The 21425-nt window shown below is 42.0% G+C and overlaps 1 protein-coding gene and 1 pseudogene across 1 annotated transcript; one reads left to right on the top strand and one right to left on the bottom strand.

Annotated features, from left to right (window-relative positions):
- Positions 1-394: 394 nt before the first annotated feature.
- Positions 395-3377, bottom strand: LOC117927110 (universal stress protein PHOS32-like). Its single transcript, XM_034846518.1, has 3 exons — positions 2429-3377; positions 1184-1228; positions 395-648 (listed from the first exon to the last, which is right to left on the bottom strand). The coding sequence occupies exons 1-2, from the start codon at positions 3168-3170 to the stop codon at positions 1221-1223; spliced, it is 750 nt and encodes a 249-aa protein (XP_034702409.1). The 5' UTR covers positions 3171-3377; the 3' UTR covers positions 395-648; positions 1184-1220.
- Positions 3378-4943: 1566 nt separating this feature from the next.
- LOC117927119 lies at positions 4944-8619 on the top strand (annotated as a pseudogene).
- The last annotated feature ends 12806 nt before the right edge of the window (positions 8620-21425 follow it).

Genomic DNA, 21425 nt, shown 5'->3' with positions numbered 1-21425 from the left:
AAATAAATGTTATTATATAAGATAATATTAATTATAAAATTATCAAATCAAGTTAGATTCAAAAAACTTAACTCAAAAATTAAAAATAATTATCTAAATTTAACTCAAACCAACTTGATAAACTTCAGATGAGCCAATTGGGTAAAAAAATCCCTAGATGAGGGTCCACCAATGACTTAAAATCATCAATACAATCCATAGCTTTAGTTGCTTTTGCCACCATTGGAATCTGCCAATTCTTTGAAGTTACTTGCTCATAAAATGTAAAACCGTCCTTTTTGGATTGGGTTTGTGTTTGGGGCCACACTGAAAATTCAATCAAGGCGACTTTGTCAATGGGCAGACCTACTATTTCTCCACATTCTACGGAGTAAAATGGTAAAGAAAGAAGATGGGATCCACTCGAGAAAGAACTTTAACACTATAGAAACTTTAGAAAGAACACAGGATACAACCCAACACTTCATATACGAGAAAAGGGCAGTTCAAAAGGAAACATAGAAGAGAGAGATCTGGTAAGAAACAACACCACCACTGTTCTATTTTTTTTTTTTTTTTTTACAAAAGGCATGAATTAATAATTCCCTCACATTCTGAGACGACTTCTTCACTTCCCCTGCAGCCTTTACATTTTCATCGCCTTGCTTTCTGCAATAAAAACGAAACCGGATGCTGCATCAGTATCAATCAGTAAATCATAACACCAAATGACATTTAGCTGATACTGCACATGAGAATCTATAAATGGTGTAGAATGTGAAATATGAAACATGATGCCAAGAATCTGGACATGGAACCTATCAACTTCTCTAGTCCAAAAAAACCATTTAAACCCTGATGGAATAAGAGTGTGCAAGGTTTTTGGATAACTTCTAGCATGGATAAAATCAAAACTGATCTTCTATTTCCCCCTTTTCTTCCTTTCCCCAAGTGTGTAGGAAAGCTTTGATACCTGCCTTGCAAAATGTTTAGTCTTTTAGAGGACCCATGTAGGAACAAGGAGATGGGACTTCTAATATCATGGAAAAAAAAAACTGAGATATGAATGCAGAGAAAGGATCTGCTACTTAAGCTATCTTTCCATGCTTCTAGTAAAATCAGTGAGTTATCATTCTAACAGAAGCTCTAAACAATAAGAAACAAGGGGCACAAAAGATTATGGGTATGGAAATTTATTTATCACCTGAACTTGAGGACAATGCCAATCTGCTAAGCACTTGTTAATCATCTGTTAACAAAGAGAGATATCATGAATTAGACAAGGAACAGTTCCATTTCGAGTAGTCAAATAAAATTTTACTATTTGAAGTAAAAATTAGTCTATAAACCCTAAAAGAACAATGCACATTTTGGCCTTTTTATGTGTCTCTACAATATGGACTATCTTTTATTAGTGATGGATTATTTCTTTTTTTACTTTAAATGACAAAATCCATGCTTAATTAGACAACAAGCTCTTACACCGGATCAATAGGTGATAATGGAGAGAAAAGGGAAAGGGAAACGAAATAACATCTTATTTTAGTGAGGACTGGTCCACCGACCTCACTAAACATGGGAAAAACGTACACTGACAAACTAAATTCTAAGAGCATCACTCAAAAGAAAATGAATTAAATAAACTTCTCACGTTAGGAATTGTATTGAAGTGACAATGCCACGGTCCAGACCTTTCCAAAACAATATCAAGTCTTCCTAAACAGACCCAATAAATGAATTGCTACACAATACATGAGTGAATAACCTTTTCCTAAACTGCAAAAAATCAGAACATTCGCTTAAACTGTCAGACAAGCCGTGCTTTCCTAATTTTAAAAATTGATCCACTCAAATGTATGTTTTCTGAAGTCCTAATCATCCCTCTCCAGTTTTCAGTCATACCAAATTTCAAATGTTCCTCCTTGTAGAGTAAGGGAATACAACTTCCAAAATTAATCAATAACTCATATATTCAGTTATGAAACATGCAAACCACATATCCTTTCATCTCCATAGCAACCAAAACGAACATTGTTGATTGTTTACATACCGTTTGGTTGAAAAGAAAAAACCTTCGCTCAACCAGGCCTAATACAACTACTTGGATCAGTTGAAGCAACCTACTCTTGAACCCCAAACAAGGAAAATCACAAGTTTCAAAGTATTCTGCTCATTTCTTTCTTGGGTTTTCTCATGAACCAAACAGACCAGGATCACTCACCACCATTAGATCAAACAACATCATTCATGAGTAACTACCATAATTAGTCCTCATAACATGTAAACAACAACAGTAAAACACAATCAAGCAATTGAACTGTAGAACTGTACCCATTCAAATTTTGCTATCAATCATCTAATTCGAAGTGAAACCGAAATATCAGATAAAAAACAAAGTCATGCCTATAAACATGAATGCCAATTTCAACCAAAACAACAAAGCTCAAACCTTTCTGCTCATCGGAGGCGTCGTGGTACTCCTGCTCCTCTTCCGGCACTGGGTGAAGTTCCACCTCCTCCCCTAATATCGCCTTGCCCGCCACACCGCCGGGGGATTCAGCACCGGCACCACCGTCCTTCTCATCGGGATACCGAACCACAACCACTGGACACACACAGTGGTGCACACAGTAATCGCTGACACTCCCCAGCCGTCCCTTGCTAGTTCGCTTGGATGCTCCGAACCCTCGGCTCCCCATAATCACGGCGCTGAGCCCCAGCCGCTCAACCTCCAAGCAGAGCCGCTCCTTCATGTCGTGGTCTTTGACTATATGGATCTTGAAGGGGATCTGAGCCTCGACCAACGGCTGCGCCAGATCGGAGGCTTTGGTCGAGGTGAAAGTGTCGAAATCGTCCTCGAGCTTCTGCTGGGACTCCTCGGTGCTGTTATCAGTGTCCACGGCGAGGTCAATAGAGCCCCAATCCGCGCCGTAGAGGACGCTCGTGGGCCGGACGTGGAGGAGGATCACTGCGTCACCGGGACGCAGGTAGTGCTGCACCGCCCATTTCACCGCATAGGCGCTCTCGTCGCTCAGGTCCACCGCGATTGCTATCCTCCGGTTGGCCCCCGCCGTGGGCGTGTTCGACGACGACAAAGGAAACCGCGGCGATGACGGCTGCACGTGGATCGCCTTCACCGGCGGCAGCGTCGACGGTCGGTCCGCCTCCATCTGCGATTGGTTCGGGTTCATTCGGGAAAACAGTAATTCCAACTATTCCTAAAGGATCTTATCGTCTTTTCCACTTTCCGATCGGTGAGACTATCCACAAGCCTACAACTCCGACTCTCCCAGAGAAGGTATACGGGGGTTTTAGAGAGAGAAAATGGGTTTTACAGACAACGAAGAAAGGGGCAGAACGGGAAATCAAAGATTTTGTTTTGACTGCGATTGGAACAAAGACACTCGCATTAGCGTGACGAGCGGTGATACCATCACCGTAGGCAAACCATTTGAACTATTTCAATAACTTAATTGGACCACGTGTCATTTCCCTATTGGGAGCCTTCCTGTCCCGACATACATATTTTTCAATGTTATCTACCATTTATTAGGATAACATAAAATAAAAAAATAGAAAAAAAAAAAATTTTAATAAATTGATTTTTAGTTTCTTTTTCCGCACCGTCCAACAAATTTGCCAATACTTTATTACGTAAAATTGATTAGTTTTTGACATCCCATCTCTAAATATTTAGGCCATGAAATTACTCCTTCATACATACCACCTTTGTGGTCAATCTCTAATCCAACTTCTACCTCTGTATATTCCTTTAAGCCTAATCTTTGATTTGAACTCTACCCACTATTAGCATAATGAATTAGAACTAACAAGATTAGAAAATAATATTTTTTTGAGAATAAACCCGATTTATTGCTGCTGGGTGAGCATCAACATTAGGCCCAGACCTTGGTGAAATTTCCAAGGCTTTAATGAGTTTTGTTTTTTTATGTGCTGGTTGGTGCCTGGTGGCACATGGGTCAAGGTTTCGGTTCTGATAGTGCCTTTCTTTTGATAGAACTAATACACCTATTGTACTTTATTAGAAATTAATGGCCAACCCAACTCCTCGATTTCAAAGTAATAATCTTTATATTTTGGTATAAAATAATTTGAGCTTTTACAAGCATCGATATTACCTTGCCTTTGACCTTGGATTAGACCATTTCTTACTCCATAGGTTCAGACACACGTATTGGATCAAAACCATTTCCAAACGTATTTTCCAAGTTCGAAAATAATTTCTAATTTTTGATAATATTAATTAAATAGATTCTTAATTTTTAAGAAATCAATCCAAATACCGTGTTTTTTACTATACACAGAGAAAAACTTTTGGATTTTTATTATTTAGTATCTTCGTATAAGATTAAATCCTTAATTAGAGGATTAAAAAGTTTAAATTTTTTTATCATATAACAATTTTAATTAGTATTTTGGTGTTTTTGATGGAATCAGATTCTTATATATGATTTTTGAGGGAATCTCGTTGATTTAGCTATCTTAATAAAGTTTATGATTAAAGAATGTCTCGGGATTTAAGTAATTGCACATGGTATAAATAGTAAATATGTTTTATTTTGCATAAATTCAAAATAAAATTTTTATAAAATATAATATTTTGGTGACATTTGTATTAAGTCTTTTAAGTTTTAATGAATTATTGAGATAAATAATTTTTTTTTTTTTACTTTTTAAAATGAAAATGGGAAACCGATTTTGAATATTTTTAAAATAAAAAATATAAAGTAAAAAAAATAGAAGGGAATTGAAATGATAGTTAAATTATTATTACGACCTTTTTTATTTTCAAAAAGTATAGTTTTGGACCGCGATTCTTTTGCACTGTCTACGTGGCAAAATAATACGCGGTCCGGAGGGATTATCACCGGAGAGGATCCAAACTCATCACTATAAAAGCCCAAACCCTTGAAAATTCAAAAAAAATTCAATTGCCGCCAAAATGGAACCAAATCTCCATCTTCTCTCATCGCGCTCTGTCCCAACCCTAGATTCTGAATCTGCATTCTGCAATCAATCCAAACCCTAGCTCCGGAAACGACAGCTTTTTGAAGAATGGAGAAAGGCCTGATATCGGTGGATCGGTGGAGCGATCACAGCCAGGTCTACTTCCTCACGCATCTCCACTCCGATCACACCCAGTGCTTGTCCTCTTCGTGGACCAAGGGGCCTCTTTTCTGCTCTCGCCTCACCGCGAAGCTCTTTCCCTTCAAATTTCCTAATTTCAACCTCTCTCTGCTTCGAATTCTTGAAATTGGGTCTTGGCACTCCGTTTCTCTGGTTTCGCCTTCCTCCGGATCGGAAACTACTGTTGATTTCATGGCCATTGACGCTCACCATTGCCCTGGTCCGTCAGTTGTTTGGATTTAGGGTTGTAATAGCATTAATTGTTTGATTTATATATATATATATATATATATATATATATATATATATATATATATATATATATATATATTGCTGTTGTTTTTGCTTATACGTTGAATTTGTTTTGCTTTGCTTTACATCAGATATATATGCTTATGATGTTTTTGGCATTACATTTTCAACTTGAAAAATCAGAAAAAATTATCAATGTACAGAAACAGAGCAATGTCTAGTGGACTTTATACTGAACTGTGACTCCTTGCTTTCGTAATTTGGTTTTGTGATTTTCGGTATGGAAGGGTCTCAAGCGGAGCAATAGCGGCACACCTTAATCGTGTCCTGGATTTTGGTTCTCAATTTTTACTTAGAATTCAATAGTAACTGTCCATTTCATGAAATTGTGGCCGAAGCATCTTTTAAGCAGTGCCATTTTATTTCATTTTATTAAATGGTGGGATAAATATTATTGAGTATGTTTTGAGTGTTCAGATTGGTTTAGTTTGGAACTTTAATTGTGAAATTTTGCATCTACTTTGATACCGCTTTTATGAATTTGAGATTAATTTCATGCAAAACCCAACCTCAATTTCTTTCATACAATTGGTGTCTCCAAAGTATGTTTACTTCTGCAGTTGAGATCAAATTTACCAGGGGCAATACCATGAAGACAATGACTTGATTGATTATTGTAATCATTTTTTTCTATCAAGAACTCCTGTCCATCTCAATTGTCATTTTGTTGCTTTGGATTTCCCTACCAATGTGCTTGGCTACTTAGCCCATTAAATTCAATGTTGTAGCATTATTATCAATCCTGCATGGTTTTTTATCTGACAGGTGCTGTTATGTACTTGTTTCGTGGTGATTTTGGTTGCATGCTTTTCACTGGTGATTTCCGTTGGGAGGCAACTAATGAGAGGGCCAAGATAGGAAGGACCATGCTCCTCCATGCTCTTGAGGGAGACAGAGTTAACATTCTTTACTTGGATAATACCTACTGTAATCCATCATTTTCTTTTCCTCTCGAGAAGCTGCTGCTCAGCAGGTGCACTTCTACATTTCTTACAGAGGTTCTGGAATTTCCCTTGATAATTTATGCATGGTTTACTGTTGCAAGTAATAAATAATCTTCTGATCTATATTCTGATAAATTCTATGTATGCTAGTTTAATTTGCATATGTCTAATGCAAACAATTCTACGGCTCATAGTGTCACATAGAGTGTACAGGTTTTTGGAGCTTTTTAGTCATATTGTTGTAGCCCTTTATGTAATTTCAATAATACTATGGAAAACAGTGTGCTAGCATTCTGAAATTTCAAGCTTGGATGATTCATGAGGAGTAATTAGTGATCTGGAGGCATGCTTCGGAATTGGTTTTGAGTTATTTCTTTACTTGATTTGGTACTGATATAAGAGGCCAAATTATTGTACATTTTATTGAACAAAAAAAAAAAACTTGTAGAAGGATTTGAGGACTTGGTGGGATAAAGGTTGGTCTGTGAGGATGGAAAAGTTTTAAGTTCTCTTGGGAAAGGAGAAAATAAGAATGACGTGAGCATATAGGAGGACAAGGAAACTATATATATGGTTTCTGTAAAATAAAATAAAGGTGAAGATAATTCTCCTCAAAGTAATCAAGAGAAGGACAGGTGACCTAAGCTAGAGGATAATAATAAATGGGGTTCATTGAACGAGGATATTTCCAAAACAGTCTCTACTTGAAAATTTGTGGAAAAGGACAAAATTAAGGAACGTAAAGAGAAATGGAAAATGAATGATAATAACTATTGGATCTCTTTGTTACGTTGTATATTGCATACAGAATAGCAATAAAGAATTGCTTGTTCCTCATCTAGATAGAATACAATAATCAAGTATAAAATCTAAAAAAAAATTATTTCATTTCTGTTCTTATCTTTCCTGAAAAAAAGAGAAACTAAAGTTTGTTCCAGTACACAAATTTATGTTAGGATTGTGTATTGAATTTATGATCTCAGCAGCAATTACTTTATTTAGAAGCTTTATCTTACTGGTTTTGGTTTAACCGATTGCAGGTCGTTGATATCATTGCATCCCATCCTAAACATGATATCATCATTGGGATTGACACTTTGGGAAAGGAAGATCTTTTACTTTACATTTCACGATCTTTAAAAGTAAAGGTTTGTTCATATCCCGGTATTAATAAGGAACACTTAAGCTTCTTACTTCTGGATCACCATAGTGTTTTTTTATAGTAGTGGGCATGTGCAGTTGAGTGGCAATCACTGCTTGGTCTATTGAAAGCACAGAAAATAGATTATCTTGACCATCAAGCTGTTGCATTCATCTGAGCATGTTTAGAAAATAGAGCAACAAACTATCTCAGAAAATAAACTGCGTTTAGTGGATTGTTAACACAACAATTTTTTGTTGTTATTTTCTATATTCTTCAAAATCAGCCATTCACTTGATTTTCCTTGTTTTTTGTTCCTTTGAAGATTTGGGTATGGCCAGAACGCTTGCAAACTATGCATCTTCTTGGATTCCATGATATCTTCACAACCAAAACTTCTCTTACTAGGATAAGAGCTGTTCCTCGTTACAGTTTTAGCATCAACACTCTTGAGGGACTAAATACAGTGCGCCCAACCATTGGAATCATGCCATCTGGTCTTCCATGGGTTGTGAAACCTTCAGAAGGTAATGACAATCCCGTCGGTTCTCCTTCAATTTCTCACCATTGAACATGTAATGGAAACAAACGAATAATAAATGGAGGGCCCCGTGCTGAATAAATACGAAGGGAAAATTGAGGTCTGTGGTAAGGTTTCATCAATACATTTATTCGGTTCCCTATTCTGAGCACTCTTGCTTTCCTGAGATAGAGGACTTTATTAAGCTTGTTCAGCCAATCAACATTAAAGGTATTGTGTCTTCATCATTTTGCTATATTGAGCCTCTTTATTATTTTGGTGGACTTTGCGGAGTAAACCCGTCATCACAGAGGCTACCTCGTAAGTCTGAAAGGAGAGAAAAATATGAGAATATTGAAGCTAAGACCAAATCTAATTCTGGAAGCAGTAACTTTACCGATGCTGAAAACAGGAAAAGAAAGATTGATTTTTTAGGCAGCCATTTGAGGAGGGTGAGCATACTGAGACGAGCACAACGTGGTGTAAAAATTGTGGAGAACGATAGCCCATGATTAAACGAGTTGAATATTCATGTTATATTAGCTTGCAATTGTATGAGAGTTGTATATTCTACTTGGACCTGAGAAATCACGCATAAAATTCCGGAATTCACCTGAAATCGAAATGCCCAATTTTTTCGTCACCCTGAACTTGAATTTTATTGCTCAAACTACTATGTAGTGACTCTCATTTCAGGTTGAGGTGTGAAATGTAGGCAGGTTGATGTCACAAATATGAGAAACAAAAATAAATTGCAGGTGCGTTTTCCTTGACCTGTCTACTTTTTTCTTTTACTTTGTTTTATAACTTTTAGGGCCCAATTACATAATTTTCAGTCACCAGGCTGTGGTGATGAAGAAGAAGACACTTCTACGCGGTCTCTTCCAACTTTTTGCTCAAATCTGAGGCTGAGATGGCAAGAAAGCGTGTTGGTGATGAAACTGAGGTAATGGGTAAGCCTCTCATCCTTATCCTCTTCATTTGAAGTCTTATTACACCTTTGTTATACACCCTTGTCCGTTTCAGAATCGAGCGCATAAGAAAAGAAAATGAGTACCTGGGCCCGGAGGCCCAGAGGCCCATGCCAATTGGATGGTTGGGAAAATTTGAGCCCATAGAATCTCTATATCTGGCATAGGAAGAGATACAAATCTTAGAATTTCATTTTTCAATGGGATGATATTTGTGGATGACATATCCTTGGATACCACGTTGGTTTGTATGAGGATTAAAAAATAGAATGGAATGCATACTGATCCCAATGTTTGTTATTAAAAAAGTATGATAATTTAGAAATTATTATATCATTTATCATTTAGTAAGTAATTTTTATTTCTTTATTAATAATATTCATAATTAAAATATTTAAAAATTAGAAATAAAATATTATATTATGTTAAATATATATATAACTAATACATATATTAATATTTATGTTTTATTTTTTATATTTTTTTATTCTTTTGTTTTTTGAACTATGATTTAATTTTTCAATCAATTTGTCCTTTGTTTTCTAAAATGAGTAATATAAAAAATTGAAATAAAAATTGAGAGGGATATGGATATCCCACTACGGACCTCGTATTTCAGCTCATGCGTTTCCCACTCGATGGCGAGCTCGATTTTTTTTTGTGAAAAATGATTTTTTATTGATTAGAAAAATGATTTGGAGTCGCCACTTATTTTTGTTTTATTTTTGAAAGGGTAAACAAAATAAGAAAGAAAAACCCTAAGTGCGAATCCTTATCTTGGAAAAGGTGAGGTATGCATCTACTCTCATCGGGTATGCCAAACGAACAGATCTGGCTCCACGGAGGAAACATCGGGTCCATGTGTATCTCGTCAGTGGGGATGAGCATGCAACTCCATGAAGATCCGTAAGTCTCATCCAGAACGGTAATATGCCCCAGTATGGCATTGAACGTGTGACAAGTCAGAAATCGGCCGACATGAAATCATCTATCATCGAGCATGTGACTTCCGCGGAGGTCCGTAAATCTCACCCGAAAATGGAAATATGCCCCAGTATGGCATCGATATGGGACGGGTCAGAAGGAAAAGTGACATGAAATCATCTATCATCGAGCATGTGACCTCCGTGAAGATCCGTAAATCTCATCCAAAACTGAAATATGCCCCAGTATGGGCATCGGATGCACGACAGGTTAGAAATCGAGTGACATGAAATCATCTATCATCGAGTATGTGACCTTCGTGAAGATCCGTAAATCTCACCCAAAACGGAAATATGCCTCAGTATGGGCATCGGATGCAGGACAGGTCAGAAATCAAGCGACATGAAATCATCTATCATCGAACATGTAACACTGGTCGTCCGAATCCATAACTGAATCATGCACATATGTCCAAGATGTCCTCCCAGATGGAGAGGCATGATGGCATGCAAGCGTCGAGAAGTGCGGAACTAGCTGGATGGATCTCGGGGGCTTCGTAAGGTAACGACCATGTCCACGTCTCAGTGAGCATCCAGTAAGTGATAATGAACGTGCCAATCTGTGAGGATCCATAAACCTCCAAATGAAATGGGATATGCCGCAGTGTGGCACCAGAGGTACGATAGGTAAAAAAAAATCAGGTGACACCAAGTCGATCATCGTCAAACTCACGATCCCGGTAATCCGAACACAACTGAATCAGTCCTACACGTCAAAGAGGCGACTCCTAGAAGAAGAAGCATGACGATATCTAGATGTCAACCAGATCTCGATCACCTGTCCAAGTAGAGGCTGTCAAAGACGACATCTGATCCCACGGCCTCAGGGTGGTCTTAAGACACGGGACGTAACGTAGGCTAAGGTGATAGGGTAATAGAAATGAAAGGAAACTAGGCCCAAATACCCGATGATCAGAAAAACATGCCCTCATATATGAAATGCAACATGTATAGTGAATCCCATGAGCCATGGACCTGAGGATGCCTAACGTGAATATGATGTCGATAAGGAGACAAATGAAGCAAAATGAGCTGATAACGAGATGTATAATGATGACGCGAAGTGAGTATCGAACCCAAGATGGGCTGCTGTAAGGAGAGAATAAGATGTGAAGGGAATGAGATGAATCACAAGCAACGATAAAAAACGACAGCGAAACAATGAATATGTGAAGAAAGGTGGTGATCGACTCAGATCAAATATGAAGTGAAGTCACATCAATAATGAATGTAATGATGGAAAGGACAATGACTCGGAATCTTTAGGAGAAGGTCACTCATCTCTCTCACAAATAGATATGACGAAGCAATACAAATAACATGGGATCTCAGAGGGCTCACATACGAACTCCCAATAACGAACATACTCGACAAAAATGACCCCCAGACATCAATATACATACTCAATGATCGAGAACACTATGCACATACACACATGCGCTAACTTTTTTTTTTTTTTTTATTTTTTTATTTTTTATCATCATTCATTTTTTTTTTTTTTTTTTTTTTACATATATACAAATACGCGTACCCTAAACATGAACAAATGAACCCCAAAGATGATATCAATAACAAATGGACACACTCCCAAGTGCTAAGGTAACAAACAAACTCTCTATGACAAGATGACCTTCTCAAACTAAGGATCTCTAAACCAGTGTCCGCGAGATAGATGGTGGAAATGATGTGACTATCCTCCATGTGATGAACTAAGGAGGATCACCACTCAGGGTGGAGAGAATATGAGACAAACAAATAGTAGATAGGATAAGGAATAAGAGATGAATAACATAACCAATAAAATGAGATGAAAATGCAGAGGTGCAGTGACAGGAAAAAATAATAAGAAAAACATGCCCCTAGGTCCAAAGCTCATGAAACTACCAAACAATGCATGCATACATTAAAGGGCCCCTATCCCGGTGTGAAAATGTGAGCAAGGCGATAAGAAAGAAAGGCTATAATGCGCATGCGAGGCTCAATGGGCTAGCAACAGACTATGTATCCAAAGGGAATAACAAGGTAATGGCTAACCGAAATGATGGCCACCCATCCTGTGACCATGGTCTCAAACATAATACCTCTTTAGCTGATCCACATTGGTTGGCTCTAAGAATCGATTTCCGTCTAAATCCATCAGCCATGCAGCGTCCTCTGGGGTCAACTCCCTGATGAAATAAGGTCCGCTCCAGTTGGGTCTGAACTTTCCTCTAGGATCTCTGATCAATCCCCTGATGACTTTCAAAACTAAGTCACCTACATGTAGTGGTCTGGGCTTGACCCGCTTTTTGAAAGCGCGGGCCATCTTCCTTTGATATGCACGAACATGGTCTGCTGCTCTCAATCTCCTCTCATCTAGGAGATTGAGCTGATCAAATCGAGCCTGAGCCCAATCTGTCTCGAGAATCTGCTGCTCTAGTGCTACCCTCAACGAACCCATCTCAATCTCAACGGGTAGCACCGTCTCCATGCCATATACCAATGAGTAGGGTGTGGCGCCTGTAGAAGTGCGAAAAGAGTCCGATAAGCCCACAATGGAAATGGGAGCTTCTCTGACTAATCCTGAGAAGTCTCAACCATCCTTTGTAATATCCTCTTGATATTCTTATTCGCGGCCTCTACTGCCCCGTTCGTCTACGGCCTGTACGCAGACGACCTATGATGTCGGATGCTGTATCGCTGCACCAAGGTGTCAACCTCTGCCGTGAAATGTACCCCTCTATCCGAAATCAACTCATGAGGGACTCCATAGCGACAAATAATGTGTGATCTGATGAAACTAGCAACTCCAGACGATGTCAATCTCGCATACGAAGCGGCCTCCACCGACTTGGTGAAGTAGTCGGTGGTGACCAAGATGAACTCATGACCACTGGAAGATTTCAGTGAAATCTTCCCGATGATGTCGATACCCCACACTGAAAACGGCCAAGGTGAAGTCAGTGCATTCAACTCTGAAGGTGGCACGTGAATGAGGTCTCCATGTATTTGACACTCGGGACATCTCTGAACAAACTGGCAGCAATCCGTCTCCATGGTCAACCAGAAGTAACCAGTCCTCATGATCTTACGGGCCAACATATGTCCTCCCATATGTGGTCCGCAGACTCCCGCATGAACCTCTCTCATTACTCGATCGGCGGAGGCACGGTCCAAGCACAATAATAGCATCCCATCAGCTGATCGTCTATATAATGTCCCGCCACAAATCACGAATTGGGCGGCTAACTGTCTCAACGCTCTCCTATCCTTGGCCGTGGCAGCCTCAGGATACACGCCAAGTCTTAAGAAGTGATATATGTCATGGTACCAGGGTAGACCATCGTCTATCTCTGTATCATTAATCAGACAACAATATGCAGGAGCAGACCTCGACTCGATCAATAATGGGCGAAGAGTGGCATCAACAAGAATGTCGATCATGGAAGCCAGAGTAACTAAGGCATCAGCAAACTGGTTCTGCGCTCTAGGCAAATGGGTATATCTCAAATCATCGAATCTCCCAACCAGTAGCTCCAAATACGCGTGGTAAGGCCTAAGCTTCACATCTCTAGTCTTCCACTCGCCCTGAATCTGTCTCAATACCAGATCGGAGTCACCAAATACCTTCATCTGTCTAATCCCGAGCTCGAGGGCTGTCTCTAATCCCAAGATACCAGCCTCATACTCAACAATGTTGTTCGTGGCAGGATGTCGATTCGAGAATGCCAAACGAACAGATCTGAGGATGTGATCACCATGAGGGGATATCAACAAGACGCCTATCCCGTATCCAAAGTGGTTGGCTGCACCATCAAAGTACATGCGCCAACCTGACAGACTAGTCACAGCAGCGACATCATCGTCCGGGAAGTCGTCATCAATGGCCCTGCCATCGGAAACCAGTAAAGAAGCTAGATGATCCGCGACAATGCTCCCTCTGATGGACTTCTGAGTGACATAATGAATGTCAAACTCAGTCAGAAGTACCAACCATCTCATGAGGCGACCGACCAGGGCGGGCCTATTAAACAAATATCTCAAAGGATCTAGACGGGATATCAAGTGCACTGAATACTCGGTCATGTAATGTCTCAGTCGGCGAGTGGCCCAAACCAATGCCAAGCAATAACGCTCAATCGTGACATATCTCGTCTCGTAATCTAGCATCCTCTTACTTAGATAATATATGGCCTGATCCTTGCCCGAATCATTGAGCTGAGCCAACATGCATCCTAAAGCCACGTCTGAGACGGATACGTATAGGAGTAAAGGACGACTTGGCGTAGGAGGCGCCAAGACTGGGGGTGACAACAAGTACTCTCGGATCCTCTCGAATGCGCGTTGACACTGATCATCCCAAACAGTAAGTCGACTCTTCCTCAAGAGTCGGAAAATGGGCTCACAGATGTCTGTCAATCTGGCGATGAATCTGCTGATGTATTGAAGTCTACCCAAGAAGCCTCTGACCTCTCTCTCTGTCCTCGGTGCAGGCATGTCCAGGATGGCTCTGATCTTATCCGGGTCTACCTCTATGCCTCTCTCACTAACCATATACCCTAAAAGTTTCCCAGAAGTCACTCCGAAAGTGCACTTCTTAGGATTCAATCTCAATCTGAACTGTCGGATCCTCTCAAAGAACCTCTCCAGAGCTGCCAAGTGATCTGGTCTGTTTTGGGATTTCACTATCATGTCGTCTACATAAACCTCGACATCCCGATGCATCATGTCATGGAAAAGGGTGGTCGCCGCTCTCTGATAGGTGGCTCCTGCGTTCTTCAATCCGAATGGCATGACTCTGTAGCAATAAGTACCTCACTCGGTAATGAAGGACGTCTTCTCCATGTCCTCTGGAGCCATCAAGACCTGACTGTACTCGAAAAATTCTTCCATAAAGGACAACATCGAATGACCCGCCGTACTGTCAACTAGCATGTCGATGTGTGGAAGGGGAAAATCATCCTTAGGACTGGCCTTGTTGAGATCTCGGAAATCAACACAGACTCTCACCTTGCCGTCCTTTTTGGGAACAGGGACGACATTGGCCAGCCACTCTGGGTACTCGACCACTGATAAGAATTCTACACTGAGCTACTTTTGAATCTCCTCCTTGACCTGCAGGCTCCAACGAGAATGCAATCATCTCAATTTCTGCTTAACCGGCCTAGCATGGGGCAGAAGTGGCAAACGATGTTGGACGATAGATGGGTCAAGGCTCGACATGTCCTCATAAAACCATGCGAAAACGTCCAAGTATGCTCTAAGCAACTGAATGAGGCTGTCTCTCTCATCTACAGATAGATCTGACCCGATCCTCAACTCCCTAGGCTGATCTGCGGTGCCGAAATCAATAATCTCTGTGTCCCCTACAGCAGGTGAAACTCTCTCATCAACAGGACCTGAATCGGAAGCAGAAGACGAGTCATCGTCTGAATCGTGCTGTGCAATCTCATCATCAATGTCAAAAATCTGTGATGTGGGTGAAAATGGTGCAGATAAATCAATAACATGAGAGACAGACAAATACTCGAAGGTGCTCAAATCCATAGATGAAAAGTAAGAAACATAGTCATGACGGGAGACAAATCCCGATAAAACATCAAAAGAAAGAGGTGGATCCATAAAGTTGGACGCTCCCTCAACTAGGCCAACAGGGCCATCAAACAAATCAACAACAACTATAACATCCTCGACGACCTCTGGAGTGGGAGCAACCTGGATCTCCTCGGCGATCTCGAGGACGGACACCCCGAAGAGATCAAATGGTGAAGCGAGCTCCGGTGGGGCTATCTCCTCGGTCTGGCTCAAGCTCATCGCGAGCATCTCATCAACGTACTCGTCACGCAGCACGGCTTCGTCCACTACGTCTCCAATCTCGGCAAAAGTCCCGTGATCATCGATCTCATCCGGGAAGCAAAGCGTCATAAGGCTCGTGCGATCTGGGGAGGGAGGAGCAATCAACATAGAAGTCGAAGGGCCGGGGGCTCCGTCACTCAACTGTAACTGCTGGACGAGGCGCTGAAGCTTGGCCTCCTGGGTGGTGCTGAGTCCTACGATGATCCCATCAGATGGTGCATGTGGCTCTAATGCCCCCACAAAGTAATCGGCTAGGCTCATGGTATATGGGCGGACAGGATAATAAAAAAGCGTATGAGTCAAGCGAGCCCTCACCCTCTTCCTGCGCAGTCGTGCTATGTGACGATAGTCGGCCTCAGTGGGAATGAATCCGAGCCCGAATGGTACGTCGTGGTTTGGAAAGGCCATGAACTCACTAGGCCCGTGCTGACGCTGCCCCAGGCCCATACCGGGAAGATAAGACATGCTCCGCATAATATCGAGCACCACCGTGCTGCTGTGCTGGTCGAAGGACATGGCTATAAAGTCTCGGTAGAAATCCTCCATCTCTAGAGTCTGCACCTCGTCAAAGGTAAATCCGGTCAGAAAAAGATCATCATTAGCGTGACTAATCTCGAGTACAGGCTCGGCAGAGATGAACCTATCACCCGCAGACTGCACCATGACGACTCGGCCATCATGAATAAACTTCACCTTCTGATGAAGGGAAGAAGGAATAGCTCCGGCTCTATGGATCCATGGTCGGCCTAGAAGCAGGTTAAAGGATGTAGGAATCCTCAAAACCTGAAACATGGCGACAAAAGTGGTTGGACCAATTAGTAGCTCAATCTCGAGTGTACCCATGACCTCCCTCCGAGTGCTATCATACGCGTGAACGGTTTGAGTGGAGGGACCGAAGTCAGAAGGAGCGTATCCGAGGGCAATGGCGGTGGCGAGAAAACATACGTTCAGGGCCGAGCCATTATTCAGAAGGACAGATGGGACTCGGCGGCCTGAACAACTGACAGATATGTAGAGTGGACGCGTGTGATCCGAGCCCTCCGGTGGCAAATCATCGTCTGAGAATACGATACATGTGGCTCGGCTGGCCGTCATCATATGGATCAATCCCTCGGGGGAGGTGGTAGTCTCGACCTGGATCTGGCTCAAAGCCCGAATCAGAGCATCACGGTGAGTGCTCGAGGACGCCAACAGGCTCCAAATGGAAATACAAGCCTGAGTGCTCCACAACTATCTCAAGATCTCATCGTCCTCGGCTCTAACCTCCTCAGGAGCGGACGTACCCTCAACTGGCCTAGCTGCCACAGGAGGCGGCTGTCGCATCATTCTACCTCATCGGAGAACATATTGAATGTCCAAAGCCTGAGAATCATCAACGTACGGAGCCTGAACCTCCTCAACATCCGGGATCAAGATGAAGGGCGTCCGGACACTATAATGCGACAAAATCAATGGCTCAACGGTGGTAGCCTGCACCGACGCCGCCTCGGGAACTAATCGGAATGGAGCAGGCATCCGAGGACCCAGAGTCACCCCACTCATCTCATAAATCACATCTGGCATGATGGGCTCTGGGTCTGAATCATCATCACTCAACATGTGGATGTGGTCATCGATCTCATTAAACTCTTAAAAATGAATGCCATCGGCTGGTGGAGGGACTGCATGTGTGGTGTGGGCAGGTAACGGGTTCGTGGTCACACTCGGCTGACCCAAGTGTACCAAACCCTAGTCGATCAAGTCTTGGATGGCGTGCCTCAATGCGGTACACCTATCAGTCTCATGCCCAAGCCCCTGATGGTAGGCGCAATGTAAGTCCATCCTGAATTGAGGGGGAAGAGGCTAAGGTGGTGGTCTCGGAGTGAGAGCGGCCAATAATCCGGCCTCTGTGAGCTTCTGAAGAGCCTGGCTCAACGGCATGCCTATCTGGGAGAACTGTCTCTGCGTCCTCAAAGCAAATGGAATAGAGGTCTGCTGAGCTCTGAGCCTGGGGTAAGAAGTAGTGGGTCTCGCAGTGAACTATGAAGCGTAGCATGGCTGTCCAGTGGCTGTATAAGAAATAGGAGGCCTCTCGATGCTCTGAGTAGCATAATAGGGCAAAGCCAATGGCTGAGGCTGATATGTCTGATCATAAGTCGGGTAAGGTGCCCGTGGCCTGTACTGCTGAGGCGTGTAAGATGGACGAGCCTCGAGAAGCTGTGGGATAAGCTGATGATGCCTGAGAGGCCTCTAACTGGAAGAACCAATAGCGCTCACATCTACTGGCCTCGATCCTACGAAGGGCTTCTTCCCCTTAATATCACTAGGGGAAGAAGCTGTCCATAATCCTCTCAAGATGCCGTCCTCAACATCGTATAAAGCCATAACCAATGACCTAAAATCGGCGAATGGTACCCCGACCACATGCCTGGCGATCTTGGGCTGTAAACTCCTCAAGACCATCTGTATCTGATCTCGCTCTGAAGGTCTGTCAATAATCTCAGCAATCTTCCCTCGCCAGCAGGAAATGAACGAAGAAACCGACTTGTCCGATCTCTGCCTAAGAGCCTCTAGCTCTCTCCTCGATATATCCACGACAATATTAAATGAAAACTGTCGTAGGAACTCCTGGGCCAAGTCACCCCACGTCCGGCGTCGTGAAGACTCCAAAGAAGCGAACCATCGCTGGGTTGCCCCACTCAGAGATAGGGGGAATAGAGTAATCATCTGAGACTCGTCCAAACCATGAGCCTTCATCACGGTGCTATAAAGTCTGAGGTGGAGGCGTGGACAACCAATGCCTGTATATCTCTCGATGTCTGGCATCCTGAACTTAACCGGCAAACTAGCTATCGGCATACCCTCAAAATCGTCCCAAACAACTGATCCATCTGACACTCTCATCTGTCTCATACACTACTCGAGGCGGTCCATACGCGCATGAGCGTCATCAGCGACGGTGGTCTGGACAACAGCGGGCGGAGCGATCTCAGAATGCCCGTGTAATACATAAGGTGAAGTCTGAGGCGTTGAAGGAATAGGTGGTGGCGGTGGAGGTGGCAACGAGTCATGCGGTGTCTCATCTTGAGCCACTGCTGGTGGTCTACCCTGCTGACCATCGATCTCCTGCCTGAGGCTAGCTAAAGCCTCTTGGATAGAAGCCATCGCGACCGTGAACTAGTCAACTGTGACAACCTGCTGATCCATATCTGTCCTCTCTGAATATCGGACTAATCTCCCCTCAACTCTGACCCAAGAAGGTGTATCCAGGTTGTGAACAAAATCTGATCCTGAAGGTCTCCTCCTCTACTCTATCCCACGAAGGTATATCCAAATGAAGAACAAAGGTCCGATCCTGAGAAAGCACGAAGAACGAAATAAGGATATGGCTCTGAGAATGTACAAAAGAAAAGGTAATCTAAGCGGGAACCAGCAAAGCATCCAAGTGAAGATGAACGGTTCGATCGTACTCAAAACTAGCACTGATCTCTGTGCATTCTGAATTGGAGACTAAAGAGAGAGCGTCGAATCCAAAATGTGACCACAGAGGCGCTGAAGGCCCTCAGATGCACCCACGTGTAGGGAGGGAGTTCTAATCAAAGGATCTACGGCTCAACCTATAAGGTGAAGGTGGCTCTAAATGGGTATGGGTGGACTTTAAAAGATCCATAGCAGAAGCGATCATACCCTCTGGCGATACGCAACCCTCTGCATGCCTCAAAAAGAGACGGGGTGCTTCCATGCAAGGTGGTCATCACCTCCACACATGCACTACCTCGACATCCCAGGGGGTTTCCTATGGTGAAACCTCTCAAACTCTCAACGCTCAATGGTCAACTAAAGTGCACAGTGAATGGTGTGGGTGCATCCGAAAACCCCAAGAATCTAGAGCAGAAGAGGAAACACACTGGTCGCACGACTATCCATAAAACCTAGCTCGGGGCTATACAGGTCTTCAATGATTGGACTTCAATCGACATCAAAGTGTCGCTCTCCTCCAGAATGCTCCTGTGCATCGACATAGCCCGTCGCTAGACCCTACTCCTAATCTCTGGCTCAGTCAGAGAGCAAGCACACAGAAGGTCTCACACTTGCAATAGTGAGAACCGAAATGAAAGGAATGACCGAAACCAAGAGAGTTGGAGATAGGGGGATAGAAGTGAGACCCACATAGACAGACGACATGCAATCATGCAGAAGGAGGGCAGTCATGCATCATACAATCAGGCAGCGCAGGATATATCACTCGTGTACACACAAGATAAGCGAGAATACGACAATTAAGATGAAAAATGATACAAACATCATGCTCAAATACGATCAAAATAGTATACAAGTCAGATAATCAACATGTCAAGCTGAGTGATATACAATGGTGAGTGTATGCATGTGAAGTGATCAGAACAATCATGTCAAAATCAGAATCAATACGCTAAGCAATGCAATAAGATCAATCATCAATAATCCAGCATGTCAAAATCTCGAATGGATACGACATCTAAGCATGCATAAAGAAATCCTCAATGTACAATCAAGAGATGAGCATCCACTGATCGTCCAATCAAATGCCACGTTTGCTTCACTCTAAGTTCAAGCTTGACCCTCTAAAAAAAAATCCCCAGTGGAGTCGCCATTTTGCGGACCCCGTATTTCGGCTCATGCGTTTCCCACTCGATGGCGAGCTCGATTTTTATTTGTGAAAAATGATTTTTTATTGATTAAGAAAAATGACTTGGAGTTGCTAAACCCTAAATGCGACTCCTTATCTTGGAAAAGGTGATCTACGAAAAACCGGATCGGGCTCGGGGGTCAGGTTACTTATCGGGAAGGTACGGTAGAAGACCATAGCATCCCTCTAAGTCCCTAAAGTCGGGTCTCTACTAATGAAACGAAGCTGACATGACAATCAGTAGGAAAAATCAACGGATACTCACCTAAAGCATGCACAATATGGGAAACAAAACACGCAATAGAGATTGACCAGAATGAGAGTAGATGCATACCTCGGCCACGAGCCACAATGCGCTATCAAGAAACGGGATTAGTGCAAAATTAATGAATACAAAATATAGTTCATCCATATCGGGGTACAAACGAAACTCAAGCAAAATACATTAAGCACGATGATTTACGATCAACAAGGATCAAACCTAGGGCCCCCACCAAAGCTCAAATTTTTCATTCATGAGCTAGTCGCACAAATCCCGTGTTTTAGAATTATGAAGAATTCATTATTGTTTATCAGAAGATTATTTAGGAACTGAAAGGGGATTAAAACTATTCGAGTGAAAACTGGATCCCTGGAGTTTATTTGAAGATTGGAGTATTTGGAATTAAATTTAAAAGATTTGAGCCTCGGTAACTAAATCGAAATTTGTTAAAGAAAATGAGAAACGGACTTTAGGAAATTGAACTGCGAGACCATAGACCTTTGAAAGTTGAATTTATGATAATGATAATAATAATAATAATAATAAGATTTTTTGACAGCTTGAATTAATAATAATAATAATAATAAGATTTCGAAAGTTTGAATTAATGATAATGATAATAACAATTATAAGATTTTGAAGGTTTGAATTAATAATAATACTAATAATAAGATTTTGGAAG

This window comes from Vitis riparia, chromosome 12 (assembly GCF_004353265.1).
Source record: "Vitis riparia cultivar Riparia Gloire de Montpellier isolate 1030 chromosome 12, EGFV_Vit.rip_1.0, whole genome shotgun sequence".
Taxonomy (NCBI): Eukaryota; Viridiplantae; Streptophyta; class Magnoliopsida; order Vitales; family Vitaceae; genus Vitis; species Vitis riparia.
The sequence above is the reverse complement of the archived record's forward strand: the minus strand, read 5'-3'. Positions and strand labels throughout refer to the sequence as shown.